A 23,189-nucleotide genomic window follows, 5' to 3' on the forward strand; every position below is an offset into this window, starting at 1 on the left:
ACAGTGTCCTTCCCCCATAGTATCATTTGCATAGGCATTTGAGGAGCACTAAAAAACACCCTTCAAAATGCCTGCTTTCATTGCCTGTGTGAGCTAGGCCTAAGCCTTTTTTTCTGAATGCAGGCGGTGCAGAGCAAGTGACCCTCTGTGATCAGTGTACTGAAGCAGTGGCAATGCTGGACACCAACAGGAGACTACAGGCCGAATAACAAATCATTGCAGCAGCCAGAGATTAGAGGTTACTTTTTGTTCCTCTGAAAGTGTACAAAAATAGCTTTTGGCCAAACTTCAGCTTTAAAGTGGTGTTAAACCCAAAACTAAAAATGTAATATTACCAATCCTTAGATGTGGCAGTTGCATTAGTTTTCTTTTTTAAGGCTTTTTCCCCCTCTGTTTTAACCTGGTGATATGGCCAGTACCCATACCTCCTTTATTAGAGTGCCCCAACACTGGATGAAGGAGCACCGAGGATGGGAGCGCTATGTGTACTATCAGATTTAGATACACTAACAAATTGAAACCAAACTGCAGCTAACACATTATAAGCAGTTACAGCGAATGTTTTTTTTTTTTTCACTTTTGAGACTCACCCTAATGCACACTTGATGCATTTACTTTCAGGTAGCTTATGCATATAAAACAACTGTGAATATAGTTGTAAATGTGCCTCCACGGCAATGGATTTGTACATATAGGTAATTGTACCATCCAGGTCCTCTTCTGTAAATTATTAAAAATTACCAGTAATATAAAGCCAATCCCCAGTTAGTACTGCTATGCTGCAGCTTATATCCCAATAATAATAGTGGTTATTATACGTTAAATATACAGTAAGGATTGTACTGGTGGATGTTAAACCTAGTTTTAAACTCATATGCAGTATAGTGTGTCTTACAACTGGAATTACACTAATCTTGAGTCTGAGCAGGAAGCAAAATTTAAGACTACAACAACTGTATAAGATGTAACTGGCACATGCCAGATTACTTTTTTTACAAATATTCATTTTGCACTTTAATCAATTTTAAGTGCAAATGATTTCAGTTATTTAACAATTATCAGGAATGACAAAAGTCAGACCAATCCTAACATATGTGGTACACCTCTTATCGAGATTTGCAAAATTAAATCCTAGAAACGGGTGGACTGACCATTCGTGCACTGCCCAAGGGCCCAGGGTCAGTAGGGGCCCGAGGAGACACCCCTAGTACCTTTCATAGGCTTTTTTTGGGTGTGGTTTGAGTGTGGGTGAGGACACAGGGGCCACATGAGTTGTCAGTCCGCCCCTGCCTAGAAAACAAAGTCAAGCAGAGGTTAATTTTAATGTTCAAACCAAATGTTTTTGTATTCAACATAAAATTATTACCAAAGATGTTCTCCCAACATGGGCAATTTTTTATTTGTTGCAAATTCAAGTCTCTTGTTATCAAAATTTAACATTATACAAGCAAAACAGCGTTGATACATCCATCGTTTTCTGGATTGTTCGTGACCTGTGCATATTTTCCTGTGAGAAAAGAGTGGAAGAAAATGTATTATACAGGATCTCTCTTATTGGTGGTGCAATATAACATTTCACACATAGAAACTTTAGGGTTAAAAAAATAAAAATTGAATCTTACCCCAGATAACTTTGCCGCCTTGCGTGACAAGACCCAGCTCACTGACATTCACTTCAATCACTGTGCCTTTTGTGATGACACCTAAGCTTGTATAAAGTGGAGAGGAAGGATTCTTTTTTACCCCAAGGATAGGGAGACAAAATGTGGCTTTTAATTCTGGATGTGTCACGTGTGCCTTTTTAAAACGCAAGCCCTGTAAAACAACACAAATTTTAGGAAGGTATACTCATAACATTATAAGTAGCCTGACTGTACAAACAACTGATGGTTGGGTAAAATTCAGACTACCCAACCACCTTCTATCTCCCTATATATGTAAAGGTGAACTGCGATTTCACATCTAAATATTAATATTTGCATGTTGGATTCTTAAATGAAAGGCACCCTGTAAAAGAACATGTTGAATACTAACCTTTCCGGTGAGTAGTGCATCACATCTCTGATCTCTTGAAGAGTTATGGGTGCTGCTGTACACACTTCTACAGTTGTAATGGATACCTCATCTCCCACTGTGCTCTGTGAATCCCCCCACAGGATGCTATGTCACTAGAAGACACAGTAGTGGCGTAGCCACCAGCAGGAACCAGAGAGCACAGGGAGCAGACAGGATATCCAAAACACACCTGGAAGTGTCTGAAATCAGTGGCATCCGTAACTGTTCAAGCGAGCGAAGATGTATTAAATGTGTTCTTCAATAGACTATCTTGCAAGGTAAATTCTTTTCTCTAGTGACAAACTAAAACTAAACGCAAAACTTTTTTAGTTCATTACTGATAGAGTAAGGGAGGGTTAAAACCTGTAAATTTTATTTTTGCCATCTGTGTCCGATTGGGGAGATTTCCTTTCACTTCCTGCCAAATAGGAAGGGAGAGGAAATCCCTCTGAAGTGCTGGAATTTCTGGTTATCACAAAAACGAGTGTTCCCACTGGAAGATATCCCTATCTATTACTGTTCTTGAGACTACCCGAAATTCTGTATTTTTTTTGCTTACAACTTTAGGTGATAACAGACATCCTGGTAGGTTAAAGTGGTAGTAAAATCACGATGCCGGTTTTTACCTATAGGTAAACCTATAATAAAGCTTACCTATAGGTACAGTAAATATCTCCTGAATGTGCACCATTTAGGAGATAGTTATTTCAGCAGTTGGTGACATCACAGACACATGCGCACTGGGCTCTGAATGGACTGTGCCCACAAACCCGGAAGTGCTGGGACTAATGACAGCACTGCTGGAGAGCTTATTTTTCAGTCTGTCATACTGTGCTAGTATGGTGATGCATACTAGCGCATTAGAACTTAAACCACCCGGGAGTCCAATCTTTTTTTTTTTTTGGTGTGGTTTACTACCGCTTTAATTGGATCTAAAATATAAATTGGCCTTAGTATGTGTATTTACGAATGTTAGGGACCTTAGATTGTAAGCTCCTTGAGCACAGGGACTGATGGGAGCGTACAATATATATGTAACAGTGCTGCGTAAATTGTTGGCGCTATATAAATACCTGTAATAAATATTATATAAATAAATAACAGTAAACAAGACAAACAGAGGGCAATAAAATAAAAACCTCACAGATGTTCTAATCCCTCTCCGATCTATCCAAAACTAGAAAAAGTCACTTTAACGTGTAGTTTTTGTTGCTTTTTAGTTTTAATTATTTTCATGCCCTCTTGCAAAGTGCTTCCTGTGGGGAAATACTAGAAACCTTTGCATTCATTTTTCTAATAGCTTAAATCATAATCTATGGAATCCAACGCCCATGATCGATAACTATATCAAACTGGAATGTGGAATGAAAAAAATATTCCTTGATGGTCTTAAAATTCATGCTGCTCACAACTATAATTGAGAAAACAGAACTTCTCTGAATACTTCTATGGGATGTAATTTTTCCCTCCATGAATTAAAAGGAAAGCTGGACTCAGCAAAAAAACAAAAAACACCACACAACAAAAAGGTTTTTCCAATCACCAAAAGTTAAATACATTTTCTCCACATAAAAACTATACTAGGTCTGGATGGTTGCTGGTAACTGCAATCATAGCTGCTCTGATGCCAAATCACATGATGCTTTACTTGCGCACTGCGGAGATAAAGAGCTGTGACTGTGAAGGGCTTCTTTCACTCAGCCTCCCTTTTCTGCCCCCTAATGCAGTCACAAAAAGTCTTGTATTCCGTTCTGTGAATGAAGGGGGACGGGGCTCTGTAGTATACAAGGCTTTTGTGAATGGATGGGGAAAGGAGGGTGAACTATGGGATTCCTTCACTGTCACAGCCACAGCTCTTCACCACCAAAGTAATGTAAATATAGAGCTGTGTGTAGAATCTGGCATCAGCGCACATATGATTTTTGAGGTAATCAGAAGTCATCCGGACCTAGAATAGTTCTAATTAGAGATAGGTAATATAAAATAGAAGTAAAGTCTTTTTGTATACTTTTAACTGGTGCACATTTAGGAGCTAAATCACTTTCATAAGAGATATTTGCTCTTTTTGAGAGCCGGTGTATGCGCTCTGAAGGAACTGCATACCTGTGCCGTTCCTGCAGAGCACTGAGCCATAGCCAGGGACGTCATCGCGGCTCAGCCTGTCAGACAGCTGGAGCTCGCGAACCAAGGAAGATCGGGTGAAGATGGAAGCCTCTGCAGCGGTAACAGAGCACTGCTGGAGGGCTTCGTTTTAAGGCAAGTCCTTCATAATGATAATGTACTAGTATGCGATGCATACTAGCACATTATGACATTACCGGTTTAACTTGCTTACAAAATAAAAATATAAAAAAAAAATCCAGGAGTGTAGCTTTGACATAACTGGCTTTGTTTTAAACCCATTAGAAAGAAAGGGCCTCCATACACATTAATAGGTACTTTCTGCACTAGAACTGTAACACACTCACCATTGGTCTAATAAATCTTTCATATTTAGGTGGTTTTCGGGTGAATCCATCCCCAACAAAGCAGACTTTGGTGACCATTCTCTTCCAGGCCTTCTTCTTTCTCTTTCCTGTGCGGATAACTTTAAGCACTTCTGTTTCTCCCTGAGCACGCACTTTGGGTAAAGGAACTTCCCACTTGCCCTACGATGGAAAGCACACATTGTGAAAACACCGAACTGTTTATATAAATGTATGCATCATCTTAACAGCAAATACTTACTGCTTTTTCTTTTCGCTTTTGCTTGATCATATTGGAGAGAACTTTGGCTCGGCTCTGCCCTTCTCTGTCCAGTAGATAAGCTGGGACAGCTCCTTCTGGTGTTTTCTCATCATTCTTCTGTTTGGCGTTCCTCTTCTCATGCATTTTGATACTGAACACAAATAAAAAGAATATAAAGTGTACTGTTCTGTCCATCCTTTTAAGTCCTGGTTCACACTGGATCCGACTTTGAAATCATGCAACTTCACTAGAAGTCGCACAATTTCAAAGCCGCATGTCAGTGTGACTTCAGGTGCGACTTGGCAGACATCTGTGCAACTTCATACACAGATATCTATGCAAGTCGCACCTGAAATCGCAAAAATAGCGCAGGAATTAAATTCTAAAGTTTTCACTGCAGACAATAGGGTGTGACTTGTCATGCAATTTGAAACTGTCAAAACGCAAAACAAGTCGCACCGGTGTGAACCAGGGTGTAAGTGACAAGGCAAACACAGAATTTTCACATTAGTGAAAGTTAAGGCTGATCTCCAGGTACATATAAGACACATATTAATCTCTTCATTCAAAATATATTCCTAAAAGTATATTTTTAAATGAAAGCAGTGCAACTACTGAAATTGACATGGCATCAACCTTTTGCAGTCTCTTTACTCACACTGGGACAAGAAAAAGCAACAAAAGGAGCCAAGCAATCAGTTGTGCCGCAATGTTCATGTATTAACACATAACAAGCTGATAGAAGGAAGAGGGACAAAAAGAATAAACTTTTCCATTTTCTGCTTCTCCATTCACAGGCTGGGGAACAGACAAGAGCTAAAAGTGTAACTGAACTGCTGTAGGAAAAAAATCATATCTTCTGCCCTACCAGGCAGAGCTGTATGGCATGGCATTTCAGGGCAGATGTGTGAATTTCAGGGCTGAACGGACAGAAGTATGAACCTTTTGGCAAGTAAAACAGCTGGTATATATGTACTATATCTGTCTATTTAGCTGTTTGCCTGGAGTTCTGCTTTAAACACTGCTTGCATCCTTCCAAACAGAAGGGAGTCACTACAGTGCCTGCTACAAAGACAGCACTACTTTAAATTTCAATCATTGTCAGGAAGAGAACTCAACAGATATCCCTAGCACAGAAGTCCTTCCAGGTGACAATAATAGCATCTAGCAAGGAATAGACCATGTAACCAATGAGCTCTTTCCTCTGAGAAGGTTCAGACACGAACTGTGTGTTAAGGACAAGTAGGGCCTACAAATGTGAACCTTTCTCAATGCAACAGTCAGCAGTCAGAATGAGCGAACATTCTCTTATTATCATAGGAACAACATGCCTGGCATCATTACACACAAGCAATTAGACAGGCCCAGGCTATGCTGTAAACCCTTTGAGTACAATCCCACTTGTACCTACAGTTTCCTGCTCTCCAAATAACAGAAAACAATTGGCATTTACAACATGTTATACTTACCTGCTCTATGCAATGTTAGTGAACAAAGCAGCCCCAAACCTCCTCTTCCAGGGTCCCCAGCCATCACTGTCCACTCCTCCTCTTATTTGTCTGCCCCATAGCAAATAACTTGCTATGGGGAAAGACATGCGGGCTCCCGCGCCAGGCTGTGTGCATTAAAGGCACACATCGTGGCTCGGCCCTATCCCCCCCCCCTTTCTCACAGGAACAGCTCCTGCCTCTGTGTTCTGTGAGAAATGGGAGAGAGAGCAGTGCCACTAAGACAGGCATAGAATCGGATTGAGATTGGACTAATGTAAGCAGGGGGCAATACAAATGCTGGGACACTTCTTACCTTAAAGTGGTTCTAAAGGCTCAAGGTTTTTTACCTTCATGTATTCTATGTATGAAGATAAAAAAAAAACTTGTGTGTGTAGTGCATCTTCACAGGCCCTGCCCCTAATCCTTACCTGAGCCCCCTCTGATCCAGCAACATTCACGACAGCCTCTGCGGTCTAGGGACTCTTCCTCCTCATTGGCTGAGACAGCATTGGGAGTCCACTGACTCCTGCTGCTGCCAGTGTGCCAATAAGGAGAAAAAGGAGGGTGGGGCTCAGCCACAGCCCTATGTGTCTTATGGACACATTGGGAGCAGTGCAAGCAGCTTTCCCTGGGGGCACTGCTCAAGGGGGAGGAGCCAGCAGCGCCGGCAGGGACCCAAAAAGAAGAGGATCAGGGCTGCTCTGTGCAAAACCACTGCACAGAGCAAGTATAGACATGTTTGTTATTTTAAGAAGAAGAAAAAAAAAAAAGCTTTAGTGTCACTTTAATGCAGAGAATGCATTAAAGTGTAACTAAAGGAAAATTTATTTTTTAGTTTTGGACAGAGTAGAGATGGATTAGAACACGTATTAGGTTTTTATTACTGTCTGCACCCCCCTTAGAGAGATTCACCTTCTCTATTTGACCTGCTTACTATTATCATAGAAAGTGAAATTAAAATAAAAAAAAAAAAAAAAATTTTGTGTTGTCCCAAAAAAATAAATAGGGGGGACATTTTCCAATGGGGACACCAGTTCTAGTGACCCGAGGACCCCCAAGGGATTCCCCTAATTTGCAGGGATTTTTACTCACTTCCTGTTTTGGCTAAGGGAGTGGAAGTGAAGGTAAAATTCTCCATAGGACACAGCAAAAAAAATAAACTGAAAGGGGTTATAACCCTCCTGTACTCTATCCAAAATGGAGAAAAAAAAAAAAAGTTTTGCTTATAGCTCTACTTTAAGGCAAAAAGTGTTCTGCCTTTAGACCCAAGCCAAATAACACTGTTAAAATCAAGCTCTTACGTTTTCTTCATCTGTATTTTCTCGGCATGGCGCTGCTTGTGGTACAGTTTGGCCTTCAGTCCAATGAGTTTCTTTGCTTTCTGCGACCTCTCATGAGCCTCACGGCTCTCCTTCTTCCTCTTCTTTTCATGGTAGTCCAAGCGATAACCGTACCGCTTACGGTGCAATTCGATGTAGTCGTTCTGAGGCTATTAAAAAAAAAAACATTCAACGTGTTTGTCACATGAGCAACTATAATCCAGAGCAGAGGTTCTTAACCTTTGAGACTTGAGTCCCCAGAAATATTCACATAAACACAACTTTAAATGAAAATTATGTACTTTTTTGATTTATTTACATATATGACATACACAAAGTTTGAATAAAGTAAACAATCTTAACAAAAATCTCATGCCAAAGTAACAGCCACTCATTACAAAAATGAAATACAATCATCTTGTGCAAATTAAACAAAATTTGAATTCTGCTCAAATCATCTACTACTAGTGCTAGAACATGAGAATTAGCATTTTCTCTTATGGAATGGCAGAAGATGGCGGTTGTCCAGAGAACGATGAAACAAATTTAAATGGTAAACATGGGCCAGCAATGAGTCAAGAGACATTTAGCGGTTGGCACTATAAGCAGTGGCAGAGAAAAAGACCAGCAATCTCCTGGTGTGCTACCTGATGAATATGTTCTGCATGGCCCTGAAACTTGGCTGTTCTTTGCTGTGATGTGACCATTGAATAAAACGTTGGACCCTTTAATGGGAATTCTGGTGTGCTGCTGACATTCTTTGCTGTGGTGATTTCTGTGTCCAGCTGGTGGTCACTAAGTTGTACACTCTGAAACTCATCCATGGACCATATAAGGGTCCATGAACCCCAGGTTAAGAACCCCCAACTCAGAATTTAGTATAACTACAAATTTTAGGTGTTTTTCCTTTTTAAAATATTGAAGTGGAAGTTCCAGGAGCGGACTGACAACTCATGGGGCCCCCGGCAATAGGGGATCATGGGGCCCCTGTGTCCTTGCCCAAACTCAAAAAAGCCTATGAAAAAGGTACCAGGGGCATCTCATGGGGCCCCCTACTGACCCCGGGCCCTTGGGCAGTGCCCAAGTTTCCAAATGGTCAGTCCGCCCCTAAGTGGAACTGAACTAAGAAACTAGACATCTGCTATGTTATAGGAAACATGAAATGTATATTGTTCCAAAAGCAGTACCCTGAAAAGCGTAGCTTTTGTATGAAATTCTTCTCGAAAACAGAAGAACACTTCCTAGTAGGTGAGGTGCTTACAGCCTCCTAGCTGTAAATCTGCAGTATGAGATCTAAGATTTTGCTGCCTCTGACTGCTACTCTCGGTATATTAAGTGATGTCTCTGCTGAATGGCAAATGTCCTAGTAGATCAGTAATGGGAAAAGATCAGCTACAGAGAGACCACCAGCAATACTGGTGACAAGGCTTCTACCCTCTGCTTCCCTTTTCGTACATAGCTTTATGAGACAAGGTGAAATTGAAACTGGAAAAAAAAACTGTTGACAGGTAGAGTATTTATGACAGAAGAAACCCTTTTGGTCTCTTATGTCATGAGAAGTATTGCCAACCTACCAGATTGAAATTCACTGACACAGCACCCCAAATTTACTGGCACAACCACGTTTTTAGGCATTTCCAAAAATTTAAAAATTACAGTTTTAAGTGCAAATGTCAGCATATAAGCTACAAACAAGTACAATATGCAATTAGCAATGTGATTTCAGGTAGATATTAAGGCAAAAAGCATATTTCTTATTTTATTTTTAGTATAGTAAGTAGCTCAGGGACAGGACTCAGGAGGGCAAGAAATTAGAATGAAATTGCCTCTCACAGTGACACTGACAGCAGTGTGCAGCAGCACAGATGATGAATACACCTCACCAACATGACACATCCCCCCCTGAGTCACAGTGACAGTCTCTCCACAACAGGTGGTCGCTTCAGTCCACTCCAGTGCAAACAGCAAGCTCTCGGCTTGCCTTGCTCCCATCCCGCAGAACCGCGCACAAGGCTCTGGCTACTCCATTTGACTCCCTTGCACCATGACTAGGGATGCACCGATATACCAGCGGCCAAAATGTATCAGCGGAAAATAGTGTTATCGTCATTTTGCTGATCGGGAAAAAAAAATATGCAGATAACCCACAATTTTGTCACTATTTTACTTGCAATAATGCCATGATTTTACCACGTTAGGGTGCGATTTTGTAGGTCATGTGACTCAAAAACCACAACACGTGTACGTTTTTGATGGGTTTTCAATGCATTTCAGGTGGTTCACACCAATGCAGTTTGTATATTTGCCGTTTTGGAGTGTTTTTCAGTGCATTTTTGACACTTTTTTGATACATTTTGAATTTTTTTTTTTTTGGCCAACTTGTTGCTGGGCAGATTAAAAATGAAAAACGCATCAAAAAACACAACACGTGCATTTTTGCTTTCTTTTCAGTGCATTTCAGGCCTGGTTTTGCACACACGTTTTTGAATTTTTTTGGGCAGAGAAAGGAAGGAGAGGAGCAGCGTTTACAGTGACTGGCTGTCACTATGTCACTGCCGGTTTTTAAATGTAATAATTGGCTTTTTTTTCTTCACTATAGCTCAGAGAATGACCACTTTCCCTAAGCTAAAAGAAACAAAGTTTCTTTTTAGTTTCTTTCCCTGAGCTAAGATAAACAAAGTTTTCCTCTGAGCTATAGTGAAGAAAAAAAACAAAAAAAGTCAATTGCATTTAAAAACTGGCACTGACATATAGGGGTTTATTTATTAAAGCTGGAGAGTCCAAAATCAGACTCCCTTCTGCATAGAAACCAATCAGCTTCCAGGTTTCATTGCCAAAGCTTCATTGAACAAGCTGAGGTTAGAAGCTGATTGGTTTCTATGCAGAAGGGAGTCTGATTTTGGACTCTCCAGCTTTAGTAAATAAACCCCATAGTGACAGCCAGCGAGGGAGCCTCTCCGTACATAATGCTCTCTCACTGTATACACAGCTCCTCTCCTGCCCCCTCCTTGCACACACTGCCCCCTCCCACCCCCTCCTCCCTACAAAGGTGGCCTGTCACTCATATGCCTATGTGATAGCAATAAAATCGTAAGTTAGAAAAAAAAAAAATATATACATGAAAGTAGAATAAAAATTAAAAAAAAAAATAAGACTCCCCACCCACACAAACGCAGACATTTTGGTTCGGTTTTTGGCCACATGCATTCTGAATTTTCGGTATCGGTACCAGCATTTTCATTTCGGTGCACCACTATTAAAAATGCATAAAAAGCGCAGCAAAGGCGTAAAATCACATCAAAAACTCACTACATGCGGTTTCTGCAGCGTCTCCACTGAAATCTATTGAACCAAAATGCAAGGTTTTGTGTTTGAAAAAGTCCCTGACCATTTCCAAAAACGCAGTAGCATAAAAAGCAGATGTAAACGTGTCCCATAGGAAACCATGTTAAATATATTGTTGTGTTTCTCCAAAAATCCCTATTGGTGTGAATCAGGCCTCAAAGCAGGATTATTAAAACCGCAAAGAAAGTGTAACAGACCAGTGCGAAAACATACATTGAGTTTAAAAGGATGCATTTTGCTTGAGCTTTGTACTCTGTTATACTCCGATTATAAAGTGTTCCTTTAATTTTGAGCAGTGTATATATCAGAAAAAAGATCTAAATTTTTTTTTTTTTTTAAAAAACTGTCCATTTCGGTTTTTGGCCAAGTGCATCCTGAATTTTTGGTTTCGGTGCACAACTAACGATCTGACACGATACTCTCAGACAACACCTCTGCCAGAATGCAGGTGTCGGGGAACTTCCTTTTCTCTTCAGAAATGGCGTACAGCCGCATACATGCATACAATGGTGTTCCTTGTGCGTGGGTGTATGGAGCATGCTCACTTGTGTGTGTGTGGGTGTATGGAGCATGCTCACCTGTGCACGTGTGTGTGTGTGGGTGTATGGAGCATGCTCACTTGTGTGTGTGGGTGTATGGAGCATGCTCACTTGTGCGTGGGTGTATGGAGCATGCTCACTTGTGTGTGTGTGGGTGTATGGAGCATGCTCACCTGTGCACGTGTGTGTGTGTGTGGGTGTATGGAGCATGCTCACTTGTGTGTGTGGGTGTATGGAGCATGCTCACTTGTGCGTGGGTGTATGGAGCATGCTCACTTGTGTGTGTGTGTGGGTGTATGGAGCATGCTCACTTGTGCGTGGGTGTATGGAGCATGCTCACTTGTGTGTGTGTGGGTGTATGGAGCATGCTCACCTGTGCACGTGTGTGTGTGTGTGTGTGGGTGTATGGAGCATGCTCACTTGTGTGTGTGGGTGTATGGAGCATGCTCACTTGTGTGTGGGTGTGTATGGAGCATGCTCACCTGTGCACGTGTGTGTGTGTGGGTGTATGGAGCATGCTCACTTGTGTGTGTGGGTGTATGGAGCATGCTCACTTGTGTGTGGGTGTATGGAGCATGCTCACTTGTGTGTGGGTGTATGGAGCATGCTCACTTGTGTGTGTGTGTGTGTGTGTGTGTATGGAGCATGCTCACCTGTGCACGTGTGTGGGTGTATGGAGCATGCTCACTTGTGTGTGTGGGTGTATGGAGCATGCTCACTTGTGTGTGTGTGTGTGTATGGAGCATGCTCACCTGTGCACATGTGTGTGTGTGGGTGTATGGAGCATGCTCATGTGTGTATGTGTGTACAGAGCATGCTCATGTGTGTATGTGTGTACAGAGCATGCTCACTTGGCACCCCCCCAGGGTAGACACCACACTGTCCCAGTCATCATTTACAATCAGGGGTCGGTGAAGCAGGCTCTCTGTCCCCGTGATCACATGACTGGGAAGCCCATGGAACGCCTCTGGTTTTACATACTTTTAAAGGGTCGGTCCCACTGGCTGGAATAGGGGTAATAGATATCAGCACAGGCTCTTGTGATATCCACTAGAAATGTGACACGATGACAACACAAGAGCACAATTAGGAGCCAGTGGTGTCACCTATAACAGGAAGGGCCCTCATGGTGGCAGGATCACCAGGAATTATAAACCTGAGGGAAAGAAGTGGTGAAATAACTTTTAGAAATAAAGGCCTTCCCCAGCACACATCAGAAAATAAAGTGTGTCTGTATTCCCATAGACAGTATTGGATGGATACATCACACAGGGCCCTATGGAGGAACAGACATGTCCGGACCGACTGCCATGTGCCCGGCACTCACCATGATGTCGGTCTTGTACCCCCGGCTCTTATTCCCGGCCTCCGGCCCCTAACTCGGCCTCCTCTCTCAGCAGATGGTACACAGAGCTCAAAGACCCTCCGGGCCGCCGCCACCGAGCGACGATGGTATCAGAAAAAGAAAGGCCCACCCACTCAGCAGCGGTGACATCACTTCCTGAGCTCTTCCCAGCTCCTAACTCCTTCTTAGTACTGCAAAACCACCCTCTGTTCTGATATAGGGAAGAGGTAGCTCCCCTTCCTCAAACCATTCAGCCGAGGCCAGCGAAATTATTTGGCTTTTCCGCGATCACACGGGCAACTTAGGAACCCTTCTATCTTGTACACGTTTCCGATAGGAATGATTTTCCAGTTGCACCCGGCGATCTGCATTCTGGGAAGAAGGGCGGAAGTGTGTGAAAGGGAAACACGTGACGTGTGGGGAGGTCACATGTAGAGCCTGACATCCAGAGACATGGAGAGGCCAACTAGGGCATTTGATTCACCGCTGATATCATAGTCATACGATTGTGTACACGTTTATGTTGCTGACCTGTGAATATCTTCTCTGTGAGTGCTTACACTGTGGGAGGAGGATGGATACATGAAGAGCATTGATGCAATGTAAGTGTGGTAATAGAAGCTGTGCTCCTTAGACTTCTGGTGTTTAGGTTGGATGCCAAGTACTGGCATGACTTTGTACAATAGTTGAAGTGTATGTTACTCCTGGAACTTGGAGCTTCTGTCATTTAAAGCAGAACTAAACAACTGCTGTCACAGACTGAGCAGGCAGGTTTTTTATTTTTGCAAAAAAATACACCTGCCTGCATGTTCAGTGTTCTCTGGCATGTAATCCGAGCTGCTCAAGGTCCCTGTATGCTGGGATGACTGACCTCTGCACATGCGCAGCACATCTTACATCACTGGTACGGTCACTGTATGCTGGGATGACTGACCTCTGCGCATGCGCAGCACATCTTACATCACTGGTACGGTCACTGTATGCTGGGATGACTGACCTCTGCGCATGCGCAGCACATCTTACATCACTGGCACGGTCCCTGTATGCTGGTATGATTGACCTCTACACATGCGCAGCACATCTTACATCACTGGCACGGTCCCTGTATGCTGGTATGACTGACCTCTGCGCATGCGCAGTACATCTTACATCACTGGCACAGTCCCTGTATGATGGGATGACTGACCTCTGCGCAGGTTCAGCACATCTTACATCACTGGCACAGTCCCTGTATGATGGGATGACTGACCTCTGCGCAGGCTCAGCACATCTTACATCACTGGCACAGTCCCTGTATGATGGGATGACTGACCTCTGTGCATGCGCAGCACATCTTACATCACTGGCATGGTCCCTGTATGCTGGAATGACTGACCTCTGCGCATGCGCAGCACAGCTTATATCACTGACACAGTCACTGTATGCTAGGATGACTGATCTCTGTGCAGGCGCAGCACATCTTACATCACTGGCACGGTCCCTGTATACTGGGATGACTGACCTCTGTGCAGGCGCAGCACATCTTACATCACTGGCACAGTCCCTGTATGATGGTATGACTGACCTCTCCGCATGCGCAGCACAGCTTACATCACTGGCACAGTCCCTGTATGATGGTATGACTGACCTCTCCGCACGCGCAGCACAGCTTACATCACTGGCACAGTCCCTGTATGATGGTATGACTGACCTCTCCGCACGCGCAGCACAGCTTACATCACTGGCACAGTCCCTGTATGATGGTATGACTGACCTCTCCGCACGCGCAGCACAGCTTACATCACTGGCACAGTCCCTGTATGATGGTATGACTGACCTCTCCGCATGCGCAGCACAGCTTACATCACTGGCACAGTCACTGTATGCTGGGATGACTGATTGCTCCGCATGCGCAGCATAGCTTACATCACTGGCACGGTCCCTGTATGCTGGGATGACCGACCTCTGCGAATGCACAGCACAGCTTACACTGCTGGCACAGTCCCTGTGTGCTGGGTTGACCTGTGCATTTGGAGCACAATTTACATCACTGGCACAGTGCTTGTGTGCTGGGATGACTGATTCCTGTGCATGTGCAGCACAGCTTACATTGCTGACATGGTCCCTCTGTGCATGCGCAGCATAGCTTACATCGCTGGCACGGTCCCTGTGTGCTGGGATGACTGACCTCTGCACATTTGCTGCACAGCTTACATCATTGGCACGGTCCCTGTGTGCTGGGGTGACTGACCTCTGCGCATTTGCTGCACAGCTTACATCACTGGCACGATCCCTGTGTGCTGGGGTGACTGACCTCTGCGAATGCACAGCTTACATCGCTGGCGCGGTCCCTGTGTGCTGGGATGACTGACCTCTGCGCATGCACAGCACAGCTTACACTGCTGGCACAGTGCCTGTGTGCTGGGTTGACCTGTGCATTTGGAGCACAGTTTACATCACTGGCACAGTGCTTGTGTGCTGGGATGACTGATTCCTGTGCATGTGCAGCACAGCTTACATTGCTGGCATGGTCCCTATGTGCTCGGATGGCTGACTCCTGTGCATGCGCACCAAAGGTTACACTGTTGGCACAGTCCCTTTGTGCTGAGTTGATGGCCTCCCTTGCATGCACAGCTTACATCACTGGCACGGTCCCTGTGTGCTAGGATCACTGACCTCTGCACATGTGCAACACAGCTTACACTGTCGGCACAGTCCCTGTGTGCTGGGATGATGACCTCTTGTACATTTGGAGCACAATTTACATCACTGGCACGGTCCTTGTGTGCTGGGATTACTGACTCCTGTGCATTTGCAACACAGCTTACATTGCTGGTAGGTCTTTGTGTGCTGGGATGACTGATTTCTGTGCATGCTCAGCACAACTTACATCGCTGGAACGGTCCCTATGTGCTGGGATGACTGACTCCTGTGCATGATCAACACAGCTTACACTGCTGTCACAGTCTGTGTGCTGAGATGGTGGTCTCTTGTGCATGCACAGCTTACATCGCTGGAATGACTGACCTCTGCGCATGCGCAGCACAGCCCACATCAGTGGCACAGTCCCTGTGTGCTGGGATGACTGACCTCTGCGCATGCGCAACACAGCTTACATTGTTGGCACGGTCCCTGCGTGCTGGGATGGCTGAGTCTTACACATGCTTAGGGGTGACGTTATCCCATGCCAATAAATGAAGAGGCCTGAAGACCGGTACTCTGAAGAAGATGCTGGCTAGGGATGGGGATCATTGACAGAAAGATAAGTTTAGCTCTCCTTTAAACTGGTATTTAACATATATTAGTAAAAAATCACTGACAGGCAGGTTTTTTATTTATAAGAGAATAGACTCTAGTAGTGTCTTCTGTCATAAATGTCACCCCCCAACTTATCAGTGGTAATGTGATCTGAGCTGCACATGCTCAGGCTACATTTACAACATGTGCTCTGTGCTATGGTGCTGTGTCTCCCATGCTCATGCTAGTGACCTCATCATGGCCCCATAAAGATGTGTAAGTGCTCAGGAACAATGGGATCGGTGACACACTCTGTTTGATAGATATGTCTGCCATAATGTGCTAGTATGCAGTGCATAGTAGAACATGATGTCATAACACTTCAGGGGAGCTGGTTTATTAATTAATTTTTCATCTGGAGTTTACTTCTGTTTTAATGGATCTTTCCAAAGTATTGTGTTTTATTTTTAAGTGCAAAAATACCTGTTGATTCCTGCCAGCTTGTAACTTCCGGTGCTCTGTCTCCTGCACAAGGAAATCTTAGAGTCATAGTTCACTTTTTGGAAAATTGTAATCTCTTGTCAAACGCGCTGTAACCAAATGATGGCTACAGCGCAGTTGTCCAGTTCTGGGAGGGAGTCATATGACGTCCTCCCAGAATGCTCCCAGCAGCAGGCTTCCAGCGATCTCCATGATTGCTGTGTCCTACGGACACAGCTGATCACGTGATGAGGTAAAAGGCCAATCACAGCGGCCTTTTACCACGTGATCAGCTGTGTCCAATGACCCAGCAGATCTCTGAGTAAATATTGTTTCCAGTTATCGGCAGCACTTTCCTCACGCTGTCACAGTGTGAGGAAAGTACTGCCAGTAACCAGCAATTGTCATAGAAAAGATTGGCACTGATGATCAGTGCTCAGCAGTGCCACCCACCAGTGTACATCAGTGCCGCCAGTCAGCGTCACCTGTCAGTGTCTCCCATCAGTGCCCATCATTGCTGCATATCCGTGCAGCATCATCAGTGCCCATCAGTGTTGCCTATCCTTGCCACCTGATCGGCACTCATCAGTTCTGCCTTTCAGTGCAGCCTCATCAACGCACATCCGTGAAGGAGAAAAATTACCTGTTTGCTAAATTTTATAATAGAAACAAAGAAAAACTTTTTTTTTTTGCAAATTGTTTTTTTTTTGTTTATAGTGCAAAAAATTAAAACACCCAGTGGTGATTATATCACCAAAAGAAAGCTCTATTTTTGTGAAAAACATTATACAAATTTCATATGGGTACAATCAGGGGCGGACTGACAACTCATGGGTCCCCCGGGCAATAGGGGATCATGGGGCCCCTGTGTCCTTCCCAAACTCAAAAAAGCTTATGAAAAAGGTACCAGGGGCATCTCATGGGGCCCCCTACTGACTCCGGGCACTCGGGCAGTGCCCGAGTTTCCAAATGGTCAGTCCACCCCTGGGTACAATGTTGCATGACCACGCAATTGTCATTCAAAGTGCAACAGTGCTGAAAGCTGAAAATTGGCCTGGGCACGAAGGGGGTAAAAGTGCCCAGTAGGCAAGTGGTTAATGCACCCACATCGCTGGAGCACAGTGATTACAGGGGGACACTTTCTGTGCAGCTACTCTATTCAGGAAACATCTTGCATCCTTTTCAAAGAATACATGGTGTTTTTCCCCACATACCTCAAGTATACCTAAAGGTAAAACTTTTCTTTTGTAGTTTTGTATAGAGTGGAGAGGGATTAGAATGCTTGTCAGGTTTTTATTGCTGTCTGTGTCCCTGCCTTCTCTGTGTCCTGTTTACCGTTATTGCTGAAAGAGTGAAAGAATATTTCAATTTTGGGTTGTCCTCTAAACAGTAATGGAGGGGAAATCTATATACACATATGTGAGTGCACTACTTTATGTTTAATAAATGTTTTAAAAGATGATAAGGCACTATGTTTTCATTATTCTCTATGGCATATATACCAATGGAGGAAGAGTCTTAAGGAAGTGAGGGGATCCCTAACCGAAGATTGTTAATCCCATCCATTCTTATGCAGGCCATAGACGGTTAGTTTATCAGCCGATTTTCCGTCCGAAAAACAAATTATCGTTTGTTCTGTATTTCGATGTTGCCACCAATGATTTTGAAAATCGTCCGTTTTTCATGAATTTTCCAGCATGACCGATAAACAAAATGAGGAGGAACCGTGAAAAACGGCCGATGCCATTGTCCCACTAACAGTGCGAAAATCGTCCGATTATTCTTTCGGACGAAAAATCGTCCAATAAAGAACCGTCTATGGACTGCATTAGTCCAAATTAAAGGACACAAGCCATTTATGACCTCACTTAACGGTCTGGTCATATTTACCAGGTCAGAGAACAGCTGGTGAAGGTGCACGCATGGTTGTTACAACTACGCAATAGTGGTGAATTGAACACATTGTTTTGTCCACATCACTGGAAAGAGTGTGAAATCACCAATTAAATATGGACACTTAAGTTTAGAAAAGTGATATTGTATTTGGATACAAACATTTTTGGGAATATTTATATTGTTTTTGGCAATTTTTTTACCTGTTAGTGGAGCGCGACACTATTTCATTTATTTTGATTTATTATGACACATTAGTATGGGTATGTGTGATGTGTAGACAAACTTCTGTTATAATTCAATTGTAATAATATTTTATAGCACTTCATTTGTTAATATAATATTTTGTGACACCATAGTAGCTCGCAAGACCCCACATATTTTTATTTCATTTTAACTGCATCACGATTGGTAAGTATATAGGAGCACTGGAGGGGGGAGTTGAGCATTGAAGTTTTTTTACCTTAATGCAAAGAATGCATTAGAGTAAAAGATCTTCTACCTTTTAGAATCACTTTAAACCAATTTTTTAGTTTTGGATAAAGTAGAGAAGCTAGTGTTAAAGGGAGATAAAACCCTTTGGAACACATTGGATGCAACAATAAATATGTGAAAATGTCTACAAATTGGGTTGAATTCCCTTTTTGGACAGATGTCTCCATTGGAAGATTTATACTTGCCTTTTGTCCTGGGTAGGACTATAAATTTAACATTTCCTATAATTTATTATCTAGGTGGCAATGTTTACCAGATCAAATCAAGAGGGTGAATCGACCTAGCTGGGGTACAGATGGCAGTGAAAACTTCACAGGGGTTGTAATCCATCTCCACTCTATTCAATGCCTCAAAAAAAAAAACAAAAAAAAAACTTTAAAGTGGAATTCCAGGATAAGCCTACCTATTCTTAAATCTATCCCTTCCCTGCTCTTAACACCTATGCTTACTAACTTGTCTAAGAAAGATCTGTATATTTGCCTATTTTCGGGCCATCCTGGTCATATGATCTCCCCTGTGTCAGTTGCAGGGGAGAGGAGAGAGCTCGGACAAAAGTTAGTAAAGCCTGCAGCGGAGATGTCACTCAGGATTTGTTAGCCCAGTTGTTGGTGCTCCCTCTTCTCTCCTGCAATGACTCTAGCTGGCACAGGGGAGCCAGATCACAACACTCGACCAGAGGGGGCTGAAAATAAGTAGGTATATACATCTTTCTTACACAGGTTAAGCATAGGTATTAGTAGGGGTTAGGAGACAGTAATAAGAGTAGTTAGGGTTATCCCGGAATTCAGCTTTAAGTAGCTGTGTGTATCATCAAAGGCTGGTCAACATGGAAAGGGGTTTATATTCCACAACATCATTGCTGAACATTTACATGTCTTAATTGTTTGGGTAAAGTATTTGCTTTAAACAAACATTTTTGTGATTAATATGATTTTTTTTACGATGTAGGATATTATGAACTGTTTCTAAAATCTGGAGAATATAGCAGAGTAAGGATGTGGGCAGTGCTGAAGTTTTTGCCTGGGAAGTTCTCTGGTTCCCATTTTTTGTACACAGAGGTGAGTGTTGATCTGTGCAGTCTGCATGGCATTAAGACCTACTATTCAGTATCTAAAATTATGCCTTACTCATTGGTACATTTTACGAAAATGTTAAGCTGGCCATACACAGAAAATTTTCATTCGTAAGTTTTTGGTTTAAGATTTGTTATTTTTTGACTGCAGCGACAAGAAAATTAGAAGTAGGATGGAAATGTTTTCTCAATAGTACAAATTTTTAACACTGTATGTGGGTTTGTTAAAAAATTAAAAGCAAATAAAATTTTCAAGTACTTTCAAACAGTGGCTTAGTGGCTAGCACTTCTGCCTGACAGCAATGGGGTAGTCAGTTTGAATCCCAACTAGACATGTGAAATTCGGAAGAAATTCACATTACTCAGAGATTCGATTGTGTTCGAATTTCTGAATCACTATAGTAGTGAGTTTCAATGAATCTGAAATAAATTATAATGAAACACATTATCTGAATTTGAAAATTAATTTGGATATAAAATGGAAACATATTGCAATAAATACAGTAAGGTGTAAAAGTGAAATAAATAAGATAATTCTTACTTAGGCTGGTTTATAGAATAGAATAGAATGGGAAATTAAGATTAGAATAAATAGGAACGGAATAGAATGGAATAAGAATAGAATAGAAAATAAAGGAATAGATTAGAAAATAAAAGAAAAAAATATAAAAAATAGAATATAGCTGTCTTCCGAAATTTGAATAAAATAGAATGTACATTCCTTTTCGAAATTTGAGTAGAATAAAATACTATATAGCAGTTTTCTGACATTCGAATAGAATATAGCCATCTTCCGAAATTCGAATAGAATAAAATAGAAAATGGCTGTCATTCGAAATTTGAATTTCGAAATCCAAATAAAACAAAATAGATTATTGGATCTTCTGAAATTTTAATTTTGAATTTTAAATAGAATAAAATGGAATATAGCTGTCTGCTGAAATTTGAATAGAATAAATTAGAATATAGCTGTCTTCCGAAATTTGAAATTAACATTTTTAATAAGTAGAAAATAAAGCCTTCTGTAATCCGAATTTTGAATTGAATAAGATAGAATATAGCCTTCTTCTGAAATTTGAGTATGGGTATGTGTGATGTGTAGGCAATCTACTGTTATAATTCAATTGTAATCATATTTTATAGCACTTCATTTGTTAATATATTTTGTGGCACCATAGTAGCTTGCAAGACCCCACATATTATTTTTATTTCATATTAACTGCATCATGATTGGACTCGGGTAAGTATATAGGAGCACTGGAGGGGGGAGCTGAAGATCCCACCATTTGTGCCTCTTACAGACCAATGGCTCTAATAAACCTTGATTTCCAAATACTAAACTTCAGTGGTGGAAACTTCAGTGGTGGACCAAACAGGTTTGATCCGAATGTGGTCATCTACGTGTTTTTTGGACTTTAAGAGCACAGAAATAGTTTTTGGTGTGTGCAGTTGCACTTTTGTTTCTTCACTATTGTACGCAGTTCATGTACTCAATTATTTGATCACCTAATGGGGTATTTGTAGTTACATGTGTGTATTGATGTACATGTTTGCTCACATTTTTTAGATTTTTTCATGAGTCAATTATTATTTGAATGTGATTATATATTTTTACAGCTGGAATTAATATTTTTCACCATCACTGCTGAGCCTTTTTTGTGTTCACATATATTAGTGTCACTTGTTATTATTTTGCATGATTTCACTTAATTTGGCACTATATTGCATATAGCATATGTATTTTTTTCTCGCTTATATTTTGTTTTATGTATTTATATGTAGTAGTTTATGGGAGTAACGCTACATTCTTCCATGCCACTGTTTTACACGATCATTAGTATATGATTTAATGTTAGCAGCAGCTCCCAGTTAGGTTGCTTACACCATTAGTGTTTGAGCGCAGGAGGTTCACACCATTATAGCATCCCCATAAAGCTCGTCTGTGGAAGGAAGCATGAAGTGCTCCAAAATCTGCTGGTAGACGGTTGCATTGACCCTGGACTTAATGAAGCACAGTGGACCAACACCAGCAGATGACATGGCTCCCCAAATCAACGCAGACTGTGGAAACTTCACACTGGACTTCAAGCATCTTGCAGAGTGTGCCTCTCCATTCTTTCTCCATACTCTGGGTCCTTGGTTTCCAAATGAGATGCAAAAGTTGCTTTCATCAGAAAAGAGAACTTTGGACCACTGTGCAAAAGACCAGGTCTGTTTTTCTTTAGCCCAGGTAAGACGCTTCTGACGTTGTTTGTTGTTCAGGAGTGGCTTGACAAGAGGAATGCGACATTTGAAGCCCATGTCCAGGATCCGTCTGTGTGTGGTGGCTCTTGATACACTGACTCCAGCCTCAGTCCACTCCTTGTGAAAGTCCCCAACACTTTTGAATGTCCTTTTCCTGACAATCCTCTCCAGGCTGCGGTCATCCCTGCTACTTGTGCACCTTTTTCTTCCACATTTTTCCCTTCCACATAACTTTCTATTAATGTGCTTTGATACAGCACTTTGGGAACATCCAACTTCTTTTGCAATTACCTTTTGAGGCTTTCCCTCCTTATGGAGGGTATCAGTGATGGTTTTCTGCACAACTGTCAGGTCAGCAGTCTTTTCCATGATTGTGATTCCTACTGAACCAGACTGAGAGACATTTAAAGGCTCAGTAAACCTTTGCAGGTGTTATGGCTTAATTAGCTGATTAGAGTGGGACACTTTGAGCCTAGAATATTGCACCTTTTGACAATATTCTAATAATTTTCTGAGATTGTGGATTTGGGGTTTTCATGAGCTGTAAGCCATTATCACAATTATGACAAATCACGCTTGAACTATCTTGCTTTGCATGTAATGAGTCCATCTCATATATTGGTTTCACCTTTTAAGTTGCATTACTGAAATAAATGAACTTTTGAACGATATTCTCATTTTTCGAGTTTCACCTCCCATAGAGGCTGCCCCAAAAAGTCTTGTCTAAATGGCTTCAAGATAATTCCATAGCTGGCATGTGAATTGCAGTTTAAGTGCTATATGGCTATGTTACTTGTTAAGGGGAGGGAGCAGTGGCACAAGGCTACCTTGGCCTTGACCGGGGGGGTAACGGCAGTATCTTGTATGACCGTAACCGCCTTCTAGTGGCCATTTTTCAACCTGATTTGAGGTATTTAAAAACAAACACGGCATTATGGCCACTGGATGGCACCCCTTTTTGTTATATTT

The 23,189-nt window shown here is 42.2% G+C and overlaps 2 protein-coding genes across 3 annotated transcripts in view; one reads left to right on the forward strand and one right to left on the reverse strand.

Annotated features, from left to right (window-relative positions):
• Positions 1-1,374: 1,374 nt before the first annotated feature.
• NSA2 (NSA2 ribosome biogenesis factor) lies at positions 1,375-13,017 on the reverse strand. The gene is made up of 6 exons (XM_089686163.1): positions 12,803-13,017; positions 7,574-7,761; positions 4,783-4,933; positions 4,524-4,703; positions 1,623-1,815; positions 1,375-1,507 (listed from the first exon to the last, which is right to left on the reverse strand). The coding sequence occupies exons 1-6, from the start codon at positions 12,803-12,805 to the stop codon at positions 1,440-1,442; spliced, it is 783 nt and encodes a 260-aa protein (XP_089542289.1). The 5' UTR covers positions 12,806-13,017; the 3' UTR covers positions 1,375-1,439.
• Positions 13,018-13,234: 217 nt separating this feature from the next.
• Positions 13,235-23,189, forward strand: part of GFM2 (GTP dependent ribosome recycling factor mitochondrial 2) — a 70,697-nt gene continuing 60,742 nt past the window's right edge. For both annotated transcript variants that reach the window (XM_089686164.1, XM_089686166.1), the window contains exons 1-2: positions 13,235-13,422; positions 19,853-19,962. In XM_089686164.1, the coding sequence (XP_089542290.1) occupies positions 19,900-19,962 (63 nt within the window). In that variant the 5' untranslated portion in view covers positions 13,235-13,422; positions 19,853-19,899. The remainder of the gene's footprint in view (positions 13,423-19,852; positions 19,963-23,189) is intronic.

The sequence above is a fragment of the Staurois parvus genome, unplaced genomic scaffold (genome assembly GCF_062004578.1).
Source record: "Staurois parvus isolate SC_StPar_1 unplaced genomic scaffold, SC_StPar_1.0 ptg000392l, whole genome shotgun sequence".
In the NCBI taxonomy this organism is placed as follows: Eukaryota; Metazoa; Chordata; class Amphibia; order Anura; family Ranidae; genus Staurois; species Staurois parvus.

What these genes read in the sequence shown, in the direction of transcription:
- NSA2 (XM_089686163.1), bottom strand. An exon ending in AAAATACAGATGAAGAAAAC is followed by an intron (nt 4,934 to 7,573) that starts GTAAGAGCTTGA and finishes ATTTGTGTTCAG; the next exon opens with TATCAAAATGCATGAGAAGA. An exon ending in AGGCGGCAAAGTTATCTGGG is followed by an intron (nt 1,508 to 1,622) that starts GTAAGATTCAAT and finishes CTTTTCTCACAG; the next exon opens with GAAAATATGCACAGGTCACG.